The sequence below is a fragment of the Patella vulgata genome, chromosome 5 (assembly GCF_932274485.2).
Source record: "Patella vulgata chromosome 5, xgPatVulg1.2, whole genome shotgun sequence".
NCBI classification, from domain to species: Eukaryota; Metazoa; Mollusca; class Gastropoda; family Patellidae; genus Patella; species Patella vulgata.
The window spans coordinates 50,077,932-50,091,240 of NC_065883.2; the positions used below are offsets into that span (position 1 = coordinate 50,077,932).

The following is a 13,309-nucleotide window of genomic DNA, read 5'->3' on the forward strand; positions in this document are numbered from 1 at the left end:
AATAATGCGATTATTTGTACAATCAGGGGCCATAATCCAGGAAGTTACTGTCCGATACATGCCAATATCGAAAAGGACAGAGATTTTTGAGAGAAAAACCTATATTTCAAGTTTCGTCAAAATTGTGACCTGTAGACAGTTCACAAATTGTGGACGGACGGACATCCAGACAGATATCTCCGTACAGACATGGGCGACGACAATATACGTCCACATAAAAATGTGAGTGTATAAAAATACATGCTTTGTTCAATAATAATAATGTACATGTAGATCAACAATTGATAAATCAATGACTTCAGTTGCCATTTAATCAATTTGAAACTGCTTATTAATTATTTTCTCTCTTAACACATTTTATTGATTAAATAATCAGGGATGTGCCGAGGATTTGCTGAGTGTTGGAAAAAATAGCTTCCAAGCGGAGGGATGAAAAAATCTTTTTTGGAGGGGGGCGTGATCTTTTATTATGAAAATTCAACCCTTCTTGGTGTATTTTCAGAGCATCTGCTGCCTTTTGTATTTGCAGCCTAATTTATTTTTTTGTGGCAAGTGTAAATAAATGGACTGTAGCCCAGCTGTCTCTAGGATTTAGTTTAGATTCGGTAGAATTAACGGTAGAATGAGTACATTAAAGATAGGTTGCCAGGCAACAAAACATATACCCACAGCAGCTAAATCGTCCGGACAGTCGTGAAGGGTTGTCGCATATTTATTCCTTTGTAGGTAATTGGGGGCCTTTACAAGACAGTTCCATACAGATCCGATTATAAATTTTGTCGTTTGAGGGTTTACATGGTTCTACAAACTGAAACAAGGGTCTCAACTCTGGAAGTAATCTACAGAAATTGTTGAAATTTGACAGGCTTTTTCGTTTTACTAATTTAAATAATGCATATATATTTCATACAGATCACATGATCACTTTTGTCATTCAAACGTTCACAAACGGAAATTGCTGAAATTCAATAGGATTCTTTTTCTCACTAATTTAAATAATGCATATAATTTTCAGAAAGATCGAATGATCTCTTTTGACGTTAGAGCATTCACAAGGATCAATAAAGTGAAACAAGGGCCATAACTCTAGATGTAAAAAACGGAAATTGCTGAAATTAAATAGGTTTCTTCGTTTCAGTAATCTAAATAATGCACATAAATTTCAGAAAGATCGGATGATAACTTTTGACGTTAGAGCGTTCACAAGGATCAATAAAGTGAAACAAGGGCCATAACTCTAGACGTAATAAACGGGAATTGCTGAAATTCAATAGGCTTCTTTGTTTCAGCAATCTAAATAATACATATAAATTTCAGAAAGATCGGATGATAACTTTTGACGTTAGAGCGTTCACAAGGATCAATAAAGTGAAACAAGGGCCATAACTCTAGACGTAATAAACGGAAATTGCCGAAATTCGATAGACTTCTTCGTTTCAGTAATCTAAATAATGCATATAATTTTCAGAAAGATCGGATGATAACTTTTGGCATTAGAGCGTTCACAAGGTTCAATAAAGTGAAACAAGGACCATAACTCTAGACGTAATAAACGGAAATTGCTGAAATTCAATAGGCTTCTTTGTTTCACTAATTTAAATAATTCATATAAATTTCAGAAAGATCAGATGATAACTTTTGGAGTTAGAGCGTTCACAATGTTCAATAAAGTGAAACAAGGGCCATAACTGTAGACGTAATAAACAGAAATTGTTGAAATTCAATAGGCTTCATCATTTCACTAACTTAAATATTGCATATAAATTTCACAAAGATCGTATGTTAACTTTTGGCATTAGAGCGTTCGCAAGGTTCAACAAAGTGAAACAAGGGCCATAACTCTAGACGTAATAAACAGAAATTATTGAAATTACATAGGCTTCTTCATCTCACTAATGTAAACAACATATATCAATTTTAAAACAATTGGATGATAACTTTTGGCGTTAGAGCGTTCACAAGAAATTGTGGACAATGGATGGACGGACGGATGGACCGACTGACAGATGGTCGGACGGGGGGCGACGGCAATATACGGCCACATTTCAATGTGGGCGTATAAAAATTGATCGTAAAACCGAAAGTACAACAACATTTACGACATCCAAACCTTTAACATTGGAGTGCCGTAAATTGGTCTGGGTGACCTATTTACGGCAAATTACAAATTTAAAGACCGTAGAATTGTAAAATGAATAGACGCACACAACTTCTAAATATAATTAAACAAAATACCAATACTTCTTTCTTTAAATTAATTTGGGGTGATAGGGTCTACTACGGCACACAAAAAAAATTATGCTGTGGCAGACATGGTTTGCGTCGGCTTTTACCATGGCTTTGCCATTTTCCGTGGTAAATTTCGAGTGCTGAGTTTGTGTACAGAGAAGAACGAAGGGGTTTAAATACGACAGTGTGTTATAACTTGAGTTTCATTATATTTTAAAATGTCAAGCAGAAATGATGAAGTAATTCTTTTAACATTAAACTTTTGTACATTTATCTAGTTAATTTCAAGTCATAATAAAAAGACCATTGATACATAAAATAAAGCTTATAAATAGTAGGCCCTATATAGTTTTAACCTTTCAGTATTACCCATAAGATTCTGTGTCCAAAGAAACCATGCCTTTTAAAGTGACAAAATATCTAAAAGGTCAAAATCATCAAACTCTCATTTGGGTCATTAGATATACATCAAACATTTAACACCTGCTTATTTAAATCTAAACCACATTTATAAAATGTTGGAATGCTGGTATGCAAAATGTCAAATGTAAGCAACATAATATCCAATTTAATTTTCATCTTGGCGATATATTTAAACAACCCAACAGTCAGACTGTTTTCCTCCGCCGCAATCCCCCCAAAAATAGATGACACATATTAAATAATTGCACATTTATCGTTTTCAAAAGTATTGAGCAATACTTAGCATAAAATGTTCACATCAAACTCAGTCAAGGTTTTGAAGTACCTTGTAGTGAAACTATACACTATAGTTTCATCACTATCCATCAGTTAGAATCAAAAGTTATCTTGTCCCAAAGCATCGACCAATGAAACTGCTTAGCTCAGCTTAGCTTTAGCGGAAAATGTTAATCATTGAACTCAGTCAAGACATTCCCCTAATGAACATCTACACCAAGTTTAAACATTCTATCTCAATTAAAAACAGAGTTGTTACAATGTATGTTCCAAAGTCGTGACCAATCAAATTACTTATCGCTACTCCTAAGCAGAAAATTTGCATCATCGATCTTAATCAAGGTACTGATGTTATGAAGCTATACTTAGAGTTTCATCACTCGCACCCAATTAGAACCAAAGTTATCATGTTCCAAAGTCTCAACCAGTCAAATTGCTTATCTCTGCGTAGCCTTAGTGGAAATTTTACATGATCGAACACTGTCAAGGCATTCACCTAATAAACACCTGCACCAAGTTTGAACATTCTACCTCAGGCCTGGCGGAGTGGGGGTGCGAAGGAGGATGGGGTGAAGAGGGGTGGGTCGGTGAGGGGGTGGGTCCGTAAGTACACTTTTCTCCAGGTTATCGCATGCAAGTAACTATTCAGTTAGATACAGTGACGTAACTGGAAGAGACCTGATTTTAACATAGAAGTGAGACTTCTAGAAGTAAAACATAGACTATCAGAAGAAACCAGCGGCTGCCAGGCAGGATACGCCCACATTTTTGAGAGATGGATAGAGAACAATCTAAAAAGAAAATGATTTTTCCTACAATCAAGGGCCATAATTCATGAAGTTACAATTCGATATGCGCAAATATCGAAAGGAACCAAGATCAACATGCATTTCAAGTTTCATCAAAATCGGATTAAAATTGTAACCTCTACAGGGTCCACAACCTTGATATACCATATTTTTACACCTTTCGCGTACAAGCGGCGGCCACTTTGTCCAGCAGTTTTGGTTTGATTTTCAGGAAATTTGAACTCAACCTTTATTATGGTGTTACAGTGATATATTCAAACGATTTTTAAAATCAGATAATAAGTGTGACCTTCAGAGGGGCCATAATTCATGAAGTTACGATCCGATATGCGACAATATCGAAAGGAACCAAGATCTTTAGGTTATAAACATGCATTTCAAGTTTCATCGAAATCAAATTAAAATTGCGACCTCTACAGGGTCCACAACCTTGACATATACCATATTTTTACACTATTCGCGTACAAGCGGCAGCCATTTTGTCCGGCAATTTTGGTCCGATTTTCACGAAATTCGAACTCAACCTTCATTACGGTGTAATGGTGATATAATCAAACGTTTTTTTAAATCGGATAATAATTGTGACCTTCAGAGGGACCACAAGCTAAAAAAGGCGATTTTGCGTACAATCTGGGGCCATAATTCAGGAAGTTACGATCCAATATGCGACAATATCGAAAGGAACCAAGATCTTTAGGTTATAAACATGCTTTTTAGGTTTCATCAAAATCAAATTAAAATTGTGACCCATAAAGGGTCCACAACCTTGATTTACCCTATTTTTACACTATTCGCGTACAAACGGCGGCCATTTTGTCCGGCAATTTTGGTCCGATTTTCCCCAAATTCGAACTGAACCTTCCTTAGGGTGTAACGGTGATATAAAAAAACTGTTTTTTAATTCGGATAAAAATTATGACCTATATAGGGTCCACAAGCTAAAAACACGATTTTTCGTATAATCAGGGGCCATAATTCAGGAAGTTACAATCAGATAATAATATGCGACAATATCGAAAGGAACCAAGATCTTTAGGTTACAAACATGGATTTCAAGTTTCATCAAAATCGAATTAAAATTGTGACCCATAAAGGGTCCACAACCTTGATTTACCCTATTTTTACACTATTCATGTACAAACGGCGGCCATTTTGTCCGGCAATTTTGGTCCGATTTTCCCCGAATTCGAACTCAACCTTCCTTAGGGTGTAACAGTGATATAATAATATGGTTTTTTAAATCGGATAAAAATTATGACCTATATAAGGTCCACAAGCTAAAAACCTGATTTTTCGTATAATCAGGGGCCATAATTCAGGAAGTTACGATCCGATATGCGACAATATCGAAAGGAACCAAGATCTTTAGTTTATAAACATGCATTTCAAGTTTCATCAAAATTGAATTAAAATTGTGACCCATTCATGCAGGGTCCACAGCCTTGATTTACCATATTTTTACACTATTCGCGTACAAATGGCGGCCATTTTGTCTGTCAATTTTGGGCCGATTTTCATGAAATTCGAACTCAACCTTCCTTAGGGTGTAATGGTGATATAATAATACGGTTTTTTAAATCAGATAAAAATTATGACCTCTATAGGGTCCACAAGTTAAAAACACGATTTTTCGTACAATCAGGGGCCATAATTCAGGAAGTTACGGTCCGATATGCACGAATATCGAAAGGAACTGAGATCTTTGGGTTATAAACTTACATGTCAAGTTTCAACAAAATCGGATAAAAATTGTGACCTCTATAGGGTCCACAAGCTAAAAACATGATTTTTCGTACAAACAGGGGCCATAATCCATGAAATTTCGATCCGATACATGCCAATATCGAAAGCAGCCGAGATCTTTTGGGGATAAACCTATATTTCAAGTTTTGTCAAAATCGGACAAGAATTGTGACCTGTAGAGAGTCCACAAACAAATTGTGGACGGACGTCCGGACGGACTAGGGGCGATGACAATATATGTCCACATGCTATGCTCTATACTGATCCCTGGGTTAAGAGCCTCCAGTTGCGAGGGTCGCAATTAGTTAACTTTACTGAGCAGTACAATAGTTCATTCCATCTCATTTCTGTTGTATCTGTAACAGATTGGCTTTTAAAACATGATGGGATAGAGTTTTTCTAATATTCTATTGCAGGGGCTAAAGCTCTACAATGGAAGGTCTCATGCGTACCAAAGTGAAACTCATCCAAGAACGTTTGATCCTCAGCACATAGTTTAATTTTTATCTCATGAATCGAACAAAAATTGTCGCCTCTGGAAGGTCAACAAAGTTCATTCATATTTCACATTTTGCGTAAAAGGCTTCTGGCATAACTCTAGAACGGAAGGTCTGATGCGCACCAAACTTGAACTCACCTAACACTTATTTTAAGTTTCATCGAAATTGGATAAAAATTGTTACAACCTTGGAATTACAAACTTTTACACTATTTGCATAAAGGGGAGCGCCCATTTGACGGGAAGTTTCAGTCAAATTTTTTAGGAAATTCAGAATCAACCATAATTATGGTGTAACCGTGATATATTTATGGGTATGGTTTATTAACAACTTTGATTTTTATTCAAGTTTTCTTGATGAATGTGACAGATTAAGATCTTCTTATTCGAATATATATAGGCCCACGACAAAAAACTTAGTGAAGTGATCCATGTTTCCAGTTAACCCGGATGGAGTCAGCATTGTAAGAAAATGTCTTAAAAGTATTTCTTCATCCCCATCGTCAAAAATATAGTTTTAGAAATTAGTAAATAGCAGAAAATATAGCAGGCGTAACAACTGACATGGGCCAATGGTCTGAGCCATTTGTGTTCGGGGGCTGGTTCAGACTGTAGTCGCAACCACAGTTTACATCCGAGGTCGCCCTGGGTATTATATGCTTTTACATTATTTGCGTAAAGGGGAGCGGCCATTTGAACTTTGAATTTGTACTCGGTCGTAATGGTGTAACTGTGATATATTTGAACGTTTTTTACAATCAATAAAAATTTTGACCTCTAGGGTGTGTTATTGTGTTCCAAAGTCTCGACCAATCAGATGGAAGTCTCTACTTAGTGTAAGCAGAAAATGCTCATCATCGAAATTAGTCATGATATTGATGTCATTTGTAAAAGTAGCCTTCATTATCTCTGTTAGGAAACTCTGATTACCTATTTTAATAATAAAATAGTACACAAGTGCATATAATTATTTTTACTTTAATACCAACTGGTTTAACAAAATGGATTTAAAAAAAGCATCAATCTTTAAATCAAAATTCAAAAATCATTATAGAAATTTACAACAAAATTTTTTAAAGTTCTTGCGTTTGTTTTCATTCAGATAAATAAATATATATATATTATAAATAAACAGATGTACAAATTACATTTTTCCTACTGGTGTATTGTAAGTCAACACAATCAATTCCAGCCATTATACAACTAGTCTCCATTCTATCAATAACCAATTCACAGCAGAAAGCATATTAAAGTTACAAATCTAATTTTTATTTGTCAATATTCAGTCGGGTCAATTCAAGTCCTGGGTTAAGGTGGTGTAGTGTCTAACACCAGTTAGATCAGTGTAGCACTGGTGTAACGCTGTGCTAACTCAACCTCAGACCCCCTCTGTATTTGAAATCAGTCCAAGTTAAGGTCTGCGGTGTTGAGGTTGTGTTAACTATGGATATATTTACACAACATGAACACCAGTGTCGTATCTGTGTTACTTAAACACTAACTTATACCTGAGCTCCTCAGTTTGACTATATTTTCAAAATCAATTTCCCAATATAAGAAACAAATTTACATGAAAAAAATATAAAGACAAGGAGCTTTGTGCAATATTATATCTAATTACATAAAAACTTTTTAGATATTAATAACTTGATAAAAGTTATTATCTTGTTAAAAATAACTCTAACACTAACCCGTAGGGGTTAAAAAAAATATCAGTTCAAGTTATTTATTACAACACTGGTGTAAAACAGCAGACGCTTTACATGAAAAAAAATATAAAGACAAGAAGCTTTGTGCAATATTATATCTAATTACATAAAAACTTATTAGATAATAATAACTTGATAAAAGTTATTATCTTGTTAAAAATAACTCTAACACTAACCCCTAGGGGTTAAAAAAAATATCAGTTCAAGTTATTTATTACAACACTGGTGTAAAACAGCAGAAAGCAAGAAGGAATTTCTTTTAAGGTTTTTAGATTTAGTTTTAAGGCTTAAAATGGTTTTTTTTTTTCCATATATGGCCAAAACGTAAGACAAATAAATGATGATCACAGACCTGCTAATTTACAAGAAAGTTTAGGAAATTTCGACTGAATAATGATCAAATGAGACTACAAAAATTCAACATAGATCCTAGTTACTTAACTTCCTGGAAGCGGTTAGTTTTCCCCAATTACCTTTCTTTTGGTGTTTTTTTTTTTAGTTGCCAGCTCATGCAAAGAATTGAATGCGTTAGAACAGAAGACAGAAACAAAGTGTAACATTTAAAAATAACACTAGTGTTATAGTTTTTTTTTTTTATTTTCCACCAGTGGTATTAAACTAGTGTAAACAATAGTGCTAAATCGAGAGGCTCAGGTTAAGACACTAAAAAGAACACCAGTTATACACCACTACAACACAACCTTAACACAAGCATAACCCGGGACTTGAATTGACCCATTGTCTATGTTGTTAGTATATGTTTTTTCATGTTATACAAAATGCAATGGTGCCACTGACAATATAAACCAGAGAAAACCTTCTTGGGACCCCATATTAAATATTGTTCAATAATATTTTACCTAGTCGACTTGGTTTTTTTAAAATAATAGATTGTGGCAATACTAGTAAAATATCTCAATTTTACAACAAAGTTAAAAACTTAGAATTTCTATAGAGAAATGGAGATATGCAGTTTTATGAGCACTTGTAATATATATATATATATAATACTTCTTTGGTAATTAAGTCTTTTACTTGAGTGAGGGAAAATTGTATAAACGTGAGATCATCATCAAAACTGAGTAGAACTTAACACATAAATTCATATAATTAAAAAAAACAGAGAAATCATTATTTCAGTGTAATCTTATTTACGATAATTGTGCTGGTGTACTGATTTATTTACTGCAATATAATTTACAATGTGTGAACAGTGAAAATTGTATGTAGTTCAGTTAGCAGGATGCATGGTTAAATTGTTATTATGTATTGTTGTTAAATTATAAAATCAGTATTTAACAACTTAATTACAGTATGTTCCTAAAACATTTAGAACGAAAATTTATGCTGGTCCAACAACTTATAAAAGTATGTACGCTCAAACCAGAGCGGAAACTGTTAATCCATTTCAACCAATACAGTCATCTCATAAAAATGAAAGTCGATCGGTTTTACAAGGGATCATAAACCCCTCTGCTTTTCAAGATATTAAGTTCATTAAAGAGAAATGGCATATATTATGCAGTTCGGATAATAAAAGTCAATGACATCATTCAGAAGGAACTTCTATCGAAAAGATCCACTTACAAGAGCGATACCTATCAACCCACCCAGGGATCCACAAACAAGTGGAATGTAGAGAGAGAGAGAAATGGGGTTTAACGTCCACTCGACAAAAACTAGGTCATTTCGGGACTAACATATGGTTTAATTTTATTTACAGAATTCGCTTGCGCGTAGGGGTCTTTAGCAGTGGGAGGAAACCGGAGGACCCGGAGAAAACCCACGAGGTTGGAAAGTGGAATGTAAGTCCTTTATTTATTTCAACAATGTGTCAAACAAGACTGTGATATCTGTATCCCGTCAAGACACTCATCCAAAGAACATCTACATCGTCATCAAGTTTGAAGATTCTACCTTCCCAAAAGCTTGAAAGGACAGACAAATGGATAGACAGATGAAAGAATCCATTTTAATAGCCCTGTGCTGTCTCCAAAAGCAGGGGAACAATTATTGAAAGTTGACTGAGAACTATAGTGAGAACATACTAGAAATTATATTCAAATTTACTGATTACCAGTTTGAACTGGAAGCAATTCCTGAACCAGTTTGAAGCCAATTAAACACAAGTACACTGGATTGGTGGAGCAGTGTATAGTTGGATAAATTAAATGAAACACTGCTAAGAGTATGATATTGTCAGCATCAGTCTGAAGTATTTAATCCTCATTGTAGGCCACAATAAGCTAATATACTTTCAGAGAAAATGCTCTTTATTTTGTAATAATTCTTTACAGAACTCAAAGAGGGGGACATACAGAATATGTTCAACAATTTTATTTTTGAACAATGGCTTACTTGATCTCTTAGTCTAACCATGGACCTTATAATACGGTATTATAAGGTCCATGGTTAGACCATGATTAAGGTCAGATTCTAAAATACGGTATTATAAGGTCCATGGTTAGACCATGATTAAGGTCAGATTCTAAAATCTATACACAAATTGATGGTATACAATCTTTTCAATTCTCAATCTAAATTAACATACCACTTGATGCAACATTTTAGAGGGACAGCATACAGATTAGGATTGGTCTGAATATACAATAAAATTAATTACTGAATAGCAATTTATTTTGAAATTTCAGTTTTGGCTTATAATAATCTATTATTACCATTAAGATTACATAAAATGTCTCTATAATCAACATTTATAATATACATCATATTACATTAAATGTCAGATCATATCTATTTCCGTCCTTAAAATATATAACAACTTTGTTAAGCTTGTATGTAACAAAAATCTCTGTAATAAACTGTAAAGCAACATATATAACAGAAGAGAAACAGAAATATTTCACTATTTAAATCACAGTCAAGATGGTAATTTAGAAAATTTTAACAAACCTATGTTAAAATAATCTCTATTTTTGATGATACCATATTTTTGATGATACCAATCAAATATTTTTTAAAACACATTTACTAGTACTTGATCAAACCACCACAGATCTATCTCTACTGGATTAATGTGAAGAAAATTGTTTTCAGATTGGATACGGTAGTGCATTAATGCAAAATATTACTAATTACAGTTAAAATGTCAAAATACCTACTAAATTTGGTTGAAATCCATCTTGAAGAAAGGGGGGTTGGATGGCCGAATGGTTAGCAAATGCGTGCTGTATCATAAAGCCTGTCATTGAGTCAACTGGCGTGGTATCGAATCCCTGGTTGTATGTGACAAGGAGTAGGGTCGCCTGTCCAACCTCGTGGGTTTTCTCTGGGTCCTCCGATTTCCTCCCAGTGCTAAAGACCCCTACGTGCAAGCGAATTATTGAAATAAAATTAAACCATATGTTAGTCCCGAAATGACCTAGTTTATGTCGAGTGGACGTTAAACCCCATTTCTCTCTCTCTCTCATCTTGAAGAAACTAACAGACTGTCATACCACTGTCAAATAATCGTTAAAAAAAATTGTTATGGAGACAGTAATTTTAACAGATTATATATGACCTAAACCTTTAAGCTCTACATTGAACAATTTGAGACTAAAACAAGCTAATTTCTATAGTTACAGATGAAGAATTGGTAGATCTGCACTGGTATTGATTTTGCTACTGTAATGTAAAAACAGCAATCTTTATAATAATTCTTTTCCGAATTATAAGACACTATTTCACATCTCTGCAACAGGATTATAAATTGCAATATTGCTACTACTCTAAAACTACAAACAAAAGGATCTTTAACTTTCAAAAACTGTATTTATATTCATTGCCCATCCAATATAAATATTGAAAGTTTTGCATATCTCTTATTTCAAGACGTAAAGGTTACCTTATGTGAATTTTGGGTCTTGTTTCAGACTGGATTTGAATGTGTATTTGGATCATTTTTGTATGAAATGCAGTAATTTTTTTCTGTGGGTGCAGAATTTGTGGATTGGAAGTAAATATTTATACAATTTGTTATAAAGATCATCAGATTTTTTAGAGGTATAAGAGGAATCATGATTTATAATTCAGGACTAAAAATTTGCCAAATAATATTATAATATTATGCTTCAGAAATATACATTACTGCATCATGAATAAAAACATAAAAGTATTATCTAAATAACACAAATGATTTTATTTTTACGTTCATCAAGTGCTATAATTTGTGGTGGGATTTGTTGGGGAGGTGTGTGTGTGTGTGTGGGGGGGGGGGGCAAATCAGCAAACTCAATTGGAAAATAACAAACTCTTGATTATACCACATGGTTTAAATCTAGAATAAAACTACTGCTTATGTTTATTTTATTTCCCCTCATCTAAAAGCTTTGAGATCTTTGATAACCTACCTGTTACCCATTCAAACTGAGAGTAAGACTGTGATTCACTGCCAAGTAGAGTTGTTATCAGTAATAATAATATACAGACACACTGTCTACACGGTAGCCCATAATCCATTCTCAAATGTACATATGCCCAGGTCATAAGGAGATCAATCCTGGAGCTTTTATTCTCTCATCATTCTAGCTGAAATACACAATACAAATTGGTATAAATATAAATAATATCAATTTTTTTTTTTCATACCAAATTGTCTTTAAAGCTTATTCTATTTTGGTTAAACACCCCAAAAATGTCCTGAATATAGTTCTAGCTTGAAATGGTAGTACAGGTAGCTAGTTAATGTGTGTAGCCTTTCAATAATGGAAATTCCAAAAAAAGACAAAACCCAATCAATTTAAAGATTATTTTGAGATCAGACCCCTCCAATAATTTGCAAATATGCTTTCCTTAGTTTAAAAATTTTCCCCGGGGCAAAGCCCCAGAACCCAATTTTCCCTCAGTATGCTGAGAGCCTCCGTAGTAAGAATTTTGTTCCAATGGGCCTGAAGATAACTGGTGTTATCCATAAACTTAAGTTCAATTTATCCCTTATTTAGATTTTATCATGGTAAGTTGCAACTTTATATTGTCATCTTCCAGCAATCACATTATATCCTGTGTATATTGTGGTAAGGGACCCTATATCAAGTTCCCCATCCACCATGTATCGAAAAATACTTTTTCAATGGAAGAATTTTTGCCAACTAATATTAAACTTATTTAGGTATCTAAATTAAAAATAACATTAGCATTGAACTTTATTTTAACACTATCCATTTATGTCAATGAGAAATTCTAGAACATTTGAAATCCTTTAGGTTTCGTCAAAAGAAATTTTGTCACCGTACCAAGCAGACATATTTCCATATAAAGACACGAGTCTATTCCAATATTTAACAGTTGAACTACAGACACCTATGTGTATAATTGAAAAAATACAATACTCTAAAAGTTTATCTCACAGTTAAACGGTCAGTTCCATTCATTAGTGGAAGATAGACCTCAGTTCATTCAAACTAACACAATAATAAAATGGCATATGTAAACCAAATGTTTTATCTGCTTCATTATTCAATAAATTAGGTGTGAAAGCCAGCCAAAATCAGCCAGCATAATCTATTTTATTTTCTCAGTCTACTTTGAGTTATTCTACCTCCTTCTCCAATTACTCTACTGTCCTGATCTCTAAATAACACTTGAAGTAGTTTTAGAACAGGTGGATTAACTTTCACCAT

The 13,309-nt window shown here is 33.8% G+C and overlaps 1 protein-coding gene across 2 annotated transcripts in view; it reads right to left on the reverse strand.

Moving 5' to 3' along the window:
* Nucleotides 1-13,309, reverse strand: part of LOC126821229 (thrombospondin type-1 domain-containing protein 7A-like) — a 241,053-nt gene that overhangs the window by 163,156 nt on the left and 64,588 nt on the right. For both annotated transcript variants that reach the window (XM_056101468.1, XM_056101467.1), the window contains exon 2: nt 12,041-12,218. In XM_056101468.1, the coding sequence (XP_055957443.1) occupies nt 12,041-12,176 (136 nt within the window). In that variant the 5' untranslated portion in view covers nt 12,177-12,218. The remainder of the gene's footprint in view (nt 1-12,040; nt 12,219-13,309) is intronic.